General features: G+C 42.4%; 1 protein-coding gene and 1 long non-coding RNA gene across 4 annotated transcripts in view; one reads left to right on the forward strand and one right to left on the reverse strand.

The window, feature by feature from the left end:
* Nucleotides 1-10,000, reverse strand: part of sez6l2 (seizure related 6 homolog (mouse)-like 2) — a 42,440-nt gene that overhangs the window by 3,546 nt on the left and 28,894 nt on the right. For all 3 annotated transcript variants that reach the window (XM_042082240.1, XM_042082238.1, XM_042082239.1), the window contains exons 14-16: nt 9,811-10,000; nt 9,248-9,439; nt 941-979 (exon numbers count right to left, since the gene is read on the reverse strand). The exon at nt 9,811-10,000 is cut by the window's right edge and continues 5 nt beyond it. In XM_042082240.1, the coding sequence (XP_041938174.1) occupies nt 941-979; nt 9,248-9,439; nt 9,811-10,000 (421 nt within the window). The remainder of the gene's footprint in view (nt 1-940; nt 980-9,247; nt 9,440-9,810) is intronic.
* Nucleotides 7,201-10,000, forward strand: part of LOC121699829 — a 15,275-nt gene continuing 12,475 nt past the window's right edge. The window contains exon 1 of the long non-coding RNA XR_006027050.1: nt 7,201-7,336. This is a non-coding gene — a long non-coding RNA (uncharacterized LOC121699829). The remainder of the gene's footprint in view (nt 7,337-10,000) is intronic.

The raw sequence follows: 10,000 nt of genomic DNA on the forward strand, positions 1-10,000 counted from the left end.
ATATATCACTAATATAGCCCACACATATCACTAATATATCACTAATATAGCCCACACACATCACTAATATAGCCCACACACATCACTCATATAGCCCACACATATCACTAATATATCACTAATATAGCCCACACATATCACTAATATAGCCCACACACATCACTAATATAGCCCACACATATCACTAATATAGCCCACACATATCACTAATATAGCCCACACATATCACTAATATATCACTAATATAGCCCACACATATCACTAATATAGCCCACACATATACCACACATGGCACTCATATACTCCTAATATACTCCTCATATACTCCTCATATACTCACACATGACACTCATATACTCCTCATATACTCCTAATGTACTCACACATGACACTCATATACTCATACATACAGTGTACCCATCATATACTCATACATATACCACAGGCATATAACACATATATAACTCATATACCAACCATATATCCCTGATATACCACACGCATATCACACATATATAACTCATATACTCATTATGGGCGGTGGTAGTGTAGTGGTTAAGGAGCTGGGCTAGCGTGCAGTAGCCTGAAAGTTGTCGGTTCAATTCCCGGCTTCCACCGTTGTGCCCTTGAGCAAGGCACTTAACCCCAAGTTGCTCCGGGGACAATGTGATCCCTTGTAATATAGCTGACATATGTAAGTCACTTCGGTCAAGAAGTGTCTGCTAAATGTAATGTAATGTAATGTAATGTATACCAACCATATATCCCTAATATACCACACGCATATCACACATATATACCTCATATACCAACCATATATCCCTAATATACCACACGCATATCACACATATATAACTCATATACCTATACCACACGCATATCACACATATATACCTCATATACCAACCATATATCCCTAATATACCAAAAAATCACAAACCTTCCAACTTGTGCTCATCCAGCAGGTCATCATACGCCACTATGGAACAAATCAGAACATGAATCATTCCATGGAACATTAAATTAATCATTCCATGGAACATTAAATTAATCATTCCATGGAACATTAAAGGTTCTCTAAGTGTTGTTACGCAGTTTCTAAGCAAACATGCTGCAAACATCTCCTTATGATCCGCTAGCTGCCTGTGCCCTGAATACGCTGTAAAACACATGGTCCCTGTGGACCATGGAGGTATTATATATAACTGGAAAGAGTGACTAAGTCCCGCCCCCATTCATTTCAATGGCCCATGCTAGGCTAGAAGATTGGACATTCCCTCAGAGGAAAAGAAATTGTTCGGGAACGCGCTTCACCTCGTTATAACCGCAAATTTATTTAATTGGTTGGGATAACATTTTGGGAATGGTGGTAAAGTCTCTTGCCCTGTCTCTGAAGTCCTAGGTTATTTAATGTGATGTTCATATGTGATAATAAACTACGCGAATCAATATTGTGTCACTTTAGGCTTCACAAATAATGATCCCTAAATACTATGTTTGGACAGGTTGTAAGCCTATTACGCAATAGGCTATCCAACGAAAATGACTATTAATTAAGTAGACATGGTATGTAGGAAACGTGTGGATAGCTGGGATTTTTGCTGCACCCAGTGTGAATTTGCAGCTTGTTAAGCCTAGGCTACATTTGCAGGCAGACGAAATGAAGCCAATGCAAGTTAAACTTCCGATAGAAGCGCATATCCCTCGGGTATTGTGGTTCGAGCAGGCATAGAGTCTGCAACTGTTGTTGGACATTTGGCTTTTGCCTCGACTGGCAGCCTGAACATTTAAGAGTGTGTCCATGAGAGGACCAGGCGGGGCTGACACATGCTACGTCACCGATTTTGATGAAACTTGGACAGTTTGAAGGGTCCACCTAAAAACTCAAAAAGCCAAAATAGTACAAAATTTGAAACTACCCAGGGGGAGTTAGGACCGCCTCCTTGTTTTAGGGCAAAAAACCTCAAAAAAAGGCCCAAAATTGCATAAAATGTTGACATCCCTCCTGCTGTCAGATTTAAACACAGCAAAGTAACAATCCATGCCATCAAAGGACCATCCAAGGTTAGTTTAAAACTGGAGTTACAAGGCGTAAGGTGTAACGGGTGTCAGTCCATGTCACATGCTTTTTGGCGAATACCCAAAAAATAGCAATATTCAGACCTGAATATGTCCGATGAGCTCCTTTTTTCAAAATTCTTTCTGCACATGAAAGGGCCATCTGTGGAATTAATAAATCAAAAGAAAAATGCTCGGCCTTTTAATTATTTTTTCCGTGGTAATCGCCTGAATAGTGTGATCCAGCCAGTGATTTCAAATACATATCTACTTTAATGATTGGTTGAAAATAATGCTTAGGTCATTTATGGTGGACAAATGGAGATATATTATCATTAATCATGTCTGCTGATCAAATCCAAGCTACATTTAATGTCCTGAGTGAGGTAGCTCAAAATGATATCATCGGGTGACATACACCAGTATACCCGTAGGTCTAATTTTTGCAAATGTGATATCTCCAACATATCTCTGGGCTAGAAACAGTCACTTGGACTCAAATAATAACTTGTAAGATTTTGATAGTCAAAGGTCAAAGGTCAAGGTCACTGTGACCTTATGTACATCCCATTGTGGTGAATAAACCTCTAAAAATCCCTGACATAATTGCAAATGTGATACAAACATTCACACTGGCCCTTTCTGAAACCAATCCCTACCCACTCCCCTAAGTTACGGTGTGCACTCAGGTGGGAATCACCCTTACAGCTAAATCGAGTTCTCCATGTAAATGGGAAAATGTTGGAGTTCTTTTATCACTTTTGGGTGCTATAGGCTAGTTGGAACTGCTCACCTCAATGAACTATGATAAGCTATGCTAACAGTGGGTGCTTCAGACTGAGGTACTGCACACACACACAGATGGGTATGTATCATCTAATCTAACTCTGGCAGAGAAAATAAGATAATTTCCCAAAATGTTGGCGTGTTCCTTTAACACTTGGTTAGGACACACACACACACACAGACACAGACACAGACACACACACACACACACACACACACACACACAAACACACACACATACACACACACACACACACACACAAACACACACACATACACACACATACACACACACAAACACACACACATACACACACACACACACACACACACACACACATACATACACACACACGCAAACACACACACACAAACACTGCAAGTGGCTAAGGAGAGAGTGTAGCTAGTTTCGGAAAGGGCCTTCCACTCACAGATAACAAATTAAATTGAATTAGATGGTCAAAGGTCATAGGTCAGGGTCATTGTGACCTCACATTCTTGTGAGGAATGCCTATAGGAAGTTTTTTTTTTCTTTCAAATTCGGCACACACAGTCACTTACACTCAAAGATAAACTGATTAGATTTGAGTGGTCAATGTTACTGTGACCTCTCAAAAAAACAACATGGGCCTACTGTATTTTTACAATATCCTGGAAACACCTTGAGGGAGTTATTTCAAATTTAGCACAACTTAGGCCCTGTACACACATAACCAGATATTTTATGTTTGGGTCTTTCGTCCACACAAACAGTGTTTTAGCCCACACAGATATTTTTTTTAAACCTTCTAAAGAGAATGCTGGTTTACTTGGATCTGTGGACATCCAAAATGGAGATTTTTACAAACAAGTATATACGTACATATACTCTTTTGATCCCGTGAGGGAAATTTGGTCTCTGCATTTATCCCAATCCGTGAATTAGTGAAACACACACACAGCACACAGTGAACACACATAACAGTGAGGTGAAGCATACACTAATCCCGACGCAGTGAGCTGCCTGCTACAGCGGTGCTCAGGGAGCAGTAAGGGGTTAGGTGTCCTGCTCAAGGGCACTTCAGCCATTCCTACTGGTCGGGGTTCGAACCTGGCAACCCTTTAAGGCCGAAGCACTAACCAGTAGGCCACGGCTGTCCCCGTGGACAAGGACATGATGATTACTATGGATGGGTATTGGGTGTTCGTATATAGCAAGTCAGTCAGTGCTCTCCTGGGCTTTACTTGTTTTGTAGCCTACTGTACCTCGATGTCCATCCATCATAAAAACATGTCTGTAGACCCTGCTTATTAGTACAAGTTGTTTTAAAGCAGAGACTCTGATATGGTATAACCACCTAGCTTCATGTTAGGGTCCCACAAGGAAATCTGTCTGAAACATTGAAAACATGATAATGTACATTACTTGTGAATCTGTTTCCATTGCATGCCACATGACCAGTGGTTAAAGTGGGATTTGGCAGGTGGGGGAACCCTAAAATCCAGTGTCGGTGCAACGGGGAAAAATGACTCACCGTTGGACAACATATTGAGTATCGTAGTGTAGCAATACTTTTTGGACAAGAATTGATAGCTTTTCGGGTCACCTCTGTAAACACGAAAATTAACTCCCCAATTATTTTAACAATATAATCGCGCTGTATCGTTGGTATGAAAGAATATATTTATTATTAAACTATCCGAGGTGGCGGAACTGCGTTCCTCCCACTTTAATTCCTGCATATGACCGCTGTCTGCTGTGTTGGGCTAATGGAACAGTGCTAATGGAGTAATGCCAAGCTAGATTAACATTTTCCAATGTTAAAACCATTTATCACATGAAAAATAACAATGTTATTATCATGTGATAATAACAATAACAACAATACTCTGTGTTTCCAGGATATCATGTTCAAGTTGTAAAAATATTTTTTAGTGAATAGTGAAATAGTTCACAAATATAATCAGCCACAAAACTTCTGTTAGACTTTTTTTGAGGACGGTCACTGAAAGGAGCTGTAACAAATATTGGAGGCTGCTGAAAAGGCAAGCCAATGGCTATGGAACTCACATGCTATTTGGGGTCATGTTGTAACCTAAATTGACTCTGAGACGCTGCTGCTGTGTTTCTGGAGTGGTAGTTGTTGGTGCCTACATCAAGGGCTTGCGTGTCGGCTGTGTATGTTGTTGATCAGATCATAAGTGTCCACAGTAATGAAGAGGAATGACTGGAGAATTTATGATATTGCTTGGTATGTTGGTATGTTGCTGATCGGATCATAAATGGCCATAGCAACAAACAGGAATGACTGAAGAATTTGTGACAATGGTTGGTAGTTGGTATCTAAATATTTGTTAGTATTTGTTGGTATCTGCATGAAAGGCTTGCGGTTTGACTGGGTATGTTAATGATCAGATAATAAACCACCAAAGCAATGAAGAGGATTGACTGAAGAATGGGTAGGTATTTGTGGGTGCCCACATCAAGGGCTTACAGTTGGTCTGGTTATGTTGCTGATTGGATCAGAAACTGTGGGAGCAAAGAAGAGGAATGACCAAAGACTTTAGTGGTACTTCTTGGTGCCCTCATTAAGGGTTGGTGTTTTGTTTGTTGTATAGTTGCTGATGGGATCATAAATGGCCACAGCAAAAAAGATGATTAACTGAAGAATTTGTTGGTATTTGTGGGTGCCCACATCAAGGGACTGCAGTTTGCTTGGCTGTGCTGCTGATCGGATCATAAACGGCCACAGCAAAGAAGACAAATTACCAAAAAATGTGTCGTATTGGTTGGTAGACAACCTATCATGAGTGTGGAGGGAGCTGGGCCTGAGATGCCAGATACCACTGTTGAGCCTTCTGGAGGTCACTGATGAATGACGAAGACAAAAGTGCAAGTGAATATTTGTACCAAATTTGAAAAAAAAAACATCCCTACAGGAATTTATGATATACAATTTTCTCAAGAATGCAAGGTCCTTGACCTTGACCTTTGACCACCAGATTCAAATATTTGTTATCTGTGAGTCAAAGTGAATATTTGTATCACATATGAAATTATGTCAGGGATTTTTTGAGATTTATCCACCACAAAGGGATATACATAAGGTCACAGTGACCTTGACCTTTGGCTACCAAAATGTTACAAATTATTATTTGAATCCAAGTGACTGTTTCCAGCTCTGAGATATGTTGGAGATATCACATTTGCAAATATTGGACCTACGGGTATACTGGTGTATGTCACCCAATGATGTCATTTTGAGCTACCTTAAGGAATATATTGCACTTAGGACATTAAATCTAGCTTGGATTTGATCAGTAGACATGATTGATGATAATATATCTCCATTTGTCCACCATAAATGATCTAAACATTATGTTTCAACCAATCATTGAAATAGATATGTATTTGAAATCACTGGCTGGATCACACTATTTAGGCGGTTACAGTGACAAAAATAATAAAAAGGCCGAGCATTTTTCTTTTGATTTATGTCAAGTCCACAGATGGCCCTTTCATGTGCAGAAAGAATTTTGAAAAAAGGAGCTTGCTCATCGGAGATATTCAGGTCTGAATATTGCTATTTTTTGGGTATTCGTCAAAAGGCATGTGACATAGTGGATACGTGCAGTCCTGGACTGACACCAGTCACACCTTACGCCTTGTAACTCCAGTTTTAAACTAACCTTGGATGGTCCTTTGATGGCATGGATTGTTACTTTGCTGTGTTTAAATCTGACAGCAGGAGGGATGTCAACATTTTATGCAGTTTCATCAAGTTTCATCAAAATCGGTGACGTAGCATGTGTCACCCCCGCCTGGTCCTCTCATGGACACACTCTTAAATCAAATGCATAGCCTAATCATGTCAATGTTGCAAGAAAGCAAACTAAATAAGTAATTGACATTTGTTTCGTTTTAAATCACTTGGGGAGACATAGGTTACATGATCCAGACGTTGCGTTCTACAGAACTACAGCCTGTGCGTTTTAAAATAGTCTTCATACACAACGCAATGAGTAGGCTAATAATTGGATATAGGTCATTGCTATGCATCTGCCAAAGTGTATGGTCATAGTCAGTTACTTTAAGGTAATTTGCACTTTAAGGTAAACTTGGCACCCCGCATATACGGCAAATAATAGCCTAATATGACAACATTAACATTTTTCTTTTATTTACCACAAAGTCCGGTAATACAGCCTAAACCATGTAGGCATTAAGTCAAGTATCAGTAGCTTAATCCAAGTAGTTAGTTGTTTTATTTGCTGTCTTCCAGAAATGCAAACCAACGTGGACGCGCGAGGACGCTCGTGCCCAACACTAAACTCGTGCATGAGGACGCTCGTGCCCAACACTAAACTCGTGCATGAGCTGTCATCTACCAATCAGCATGTACAAACTGGTGCCGGAAGTTGCAATCATGTAACGCCATGTTTTCAAAAATGTCGGCGGCCAAATGCCATGCTAAGTGGCTTAAGCTAACCCTTCAAATCCTGACCCCCTGCTGTGGACAGCCTAGTCCAGCCTAGTCCAGCCTGGACCATGAAACATAAACTGTGTTCCAGCCAATCACCAACAAGAAGGATGGGGGGTGGGGTTTGGGGAGGGAGGGGAAGAGGAGGAGGGAGGGGCAAGCTAGCTCTCTGTTTTCTTTGATGATACTTCAAACGTCAACAGAAGTGACATCACCCAACCGTGCTTAGAGATCCTTTAAATGAATCATTACAGGAATCAGTACATGAATCATTTCAGGAATCAGTACATGAATCATTGCAGGAATCAGTACATGAATCATTACAGGAATCAGTACATGAATCAGGTAGAGTACAGGAATTCCTACAGGAATCATTTCAATACATGAGTAACTTCATTTGTGAGGAATGATTGGATATTTATCATTTCAATACATGAGTAACTTCATTTGTGAAGAATGATTGGATATTTATCATTTCAATTCAGCATCTAAGCAGCTGACTGAGTGGATCAGAGGGGGAGTGTGTGAGTGAGAGGGTGAGGGTGTGGATGAGAGGGTGAGTGTGGATGAGAGGGTGTGTGTGTGTGGGTGAGAGTGTGAGTGAGAGGGTGAGTGTGTGTGAGAGGGTGAGTGTGTGTGTGAGAGGGTGTGTGTGTGGGTGAGAGGGTGTGTGTGTGGGTGAGAGTGTGAGTGAGAGGGTGAGAGTGTGTGGGTGAGAGGGGGAGTGTGTGGGTGTGTGTGTGGGTGAGAGGGTGTGTGTGTGGGTGAGTGTGTGGGTGAGAGTGTGAGTGAGAGGGTGGATCTCTGTAGCGCTTTATTTGCAACTGTCATTTTATCATTGATCATCATTGATCACTTTGTTTATGTTGTGGTTGGCTAGATCATTACCGGTATCTATCATTATATACCTCTCTGTCCAGATGTTTAATACTAGACATTAAGATATTTACCAATTCGGCCATTATATACCTCTCTGTACAGATATTTAATACTAGACATTAAGATTTTTAATAGTAGACATTAAATTCAGCCATTATATGACTCTCTATTTACCAATTCGGCCATTATATGACTCTCTATCTACCAATTCAGCCATTATATGACTCTCTATCTACCAATTCAGCCATTATATGACTCTCTATCTACCAATTCAGCCATTATATGACTCTATTTACCAATTCAGCCATTATATGACTCTCTATCTACCAATTCGGCCATTATATGACTCTATTTACCAATTCAGCCATTATATGACTCTCTATTTACCAATTTGGCCAGGTTTTCATCAACATACTTCCTGAAATCCACCTCTCTATTTACAGCACTTGTTACAGAATCTCTAAGATCGTTCTCCAGTTTGCTCACCTGTTGTTTTGTGGCACACCTGTTTATAACACTACCTGTTGTTTTGTGGCACACCTGTTTATAACACTACCTGTTGTTTTGTGGCACACCTGTTTATAACACTACCTGTTGTTTTATGGCTGCCATAGGGTGAGAGGGTGAGTGCCTGTGTGTGGGTGAGAGGGTGAGAGGGTGAGTGCCTGTGTGTGGGTGAGAGGGTGAGTGCCTGTGTGTGGGTGAGAGGGTGCCTGTGTGTGGGTGAGAGGGTGAGAGGGTGAGTGCCTGTGTGTGGGTGAGAGGGTGAGTGCCTGTGTGTGGGTGAGAGGGTGAGTGCCTGTGTGTGGGTGAGAGGGTGCCTGTGTGTGGGTGAGAGGGTGCCTGTGTGTGGGTGAGAGGGTGAGTGCCTGTGTGTGGGTGAGAGGGTGAGTGCCTGTGTGTGGGTGAGAGGGTGCCTGTGTGTGGGTGAGAGGGTGAGTGCCTGTGTGTGGGTGAGAGGGTGCCTGTGTGTGGGTGAGAGGGTGAGTGCCTGTGTGTGGGTGAGAGGGTGCCTGTGTGTGGGTGAGAGGGTGAGTGCCTGTGTGTGGGTGAGAGGGTGAGACCTTTGCAGAAGGGTGGGTTGCTGCTCCACTGGGACGGGTGTCCGGGGACACAGTTGATGACGACGTCTCCCACCAGCTCGTAGCCCTCGTAGCAGAAGAAGCGCAGCATCTCTCCAGCCTGGTAACTGTGCTTGTACAGCGTCTGGTAGCCATTATCTGGGACACCAGGGTTGGGACAGGGGTCGTACTTTACTACAGGGAGAGGAGAGGAGGAGGAGAGGAGGAGGGAGAGGAGGAGGAGAGGAGGAGAGGAGGAGGAAGAGGAGGGAGAGGAGGAGGAGAGGAGAGGAGAGGAGGAGGGAGAGGAGGAGGAGAGGAGAGGAGAGGAGGAGGAGAGGAGGAGAAGAAGAGAGGGATGAGGAAGAGATACATTTATGAATAACCATCTAATCTAACAGGGGGTCTTGAGTTTATGAATAACCATCTAATCTAACAGGGGGTCCTACGTGGTTAAGAAACAAAGAGGAAAGAGCTCCATCCATGAAGTAACACATGTGGTGATACTCTATATAAACAAAGAGTAATGGTTAAACACACACACACACACACACACACACACTTACAGACACACTTGGGACTGCGGTCACTCCATTTGGGTGTGCCTGTGTCGCGACCGTGACACGAGATCTGACTAGGTCCCTCCAGCTGGTAACCTTGGTTACACGTGAAGCGCACCAGGGTTCCAACGGCGAAGCCCAGCTCTGGATGCACTGAGCGCGCTCCGTTGACCACGTCCCCAGGGTCTGGACACTG

The sequence above is a fragment of the Alosa sapidissima genome, chromosome 24 (assembly GCF_018492685.1).
Source record: "Alosa sapidissima isolate fAloSap1 chromosome 24, fAloSap1.pri, whole genome shotgun sequence".
Taxonomy (NCBI): Eukaryota; Metazoa; Chordata; class Actinopteri; order Clupeiformes; family Clupeidae; genus Alosa; species Alosa sapidissima.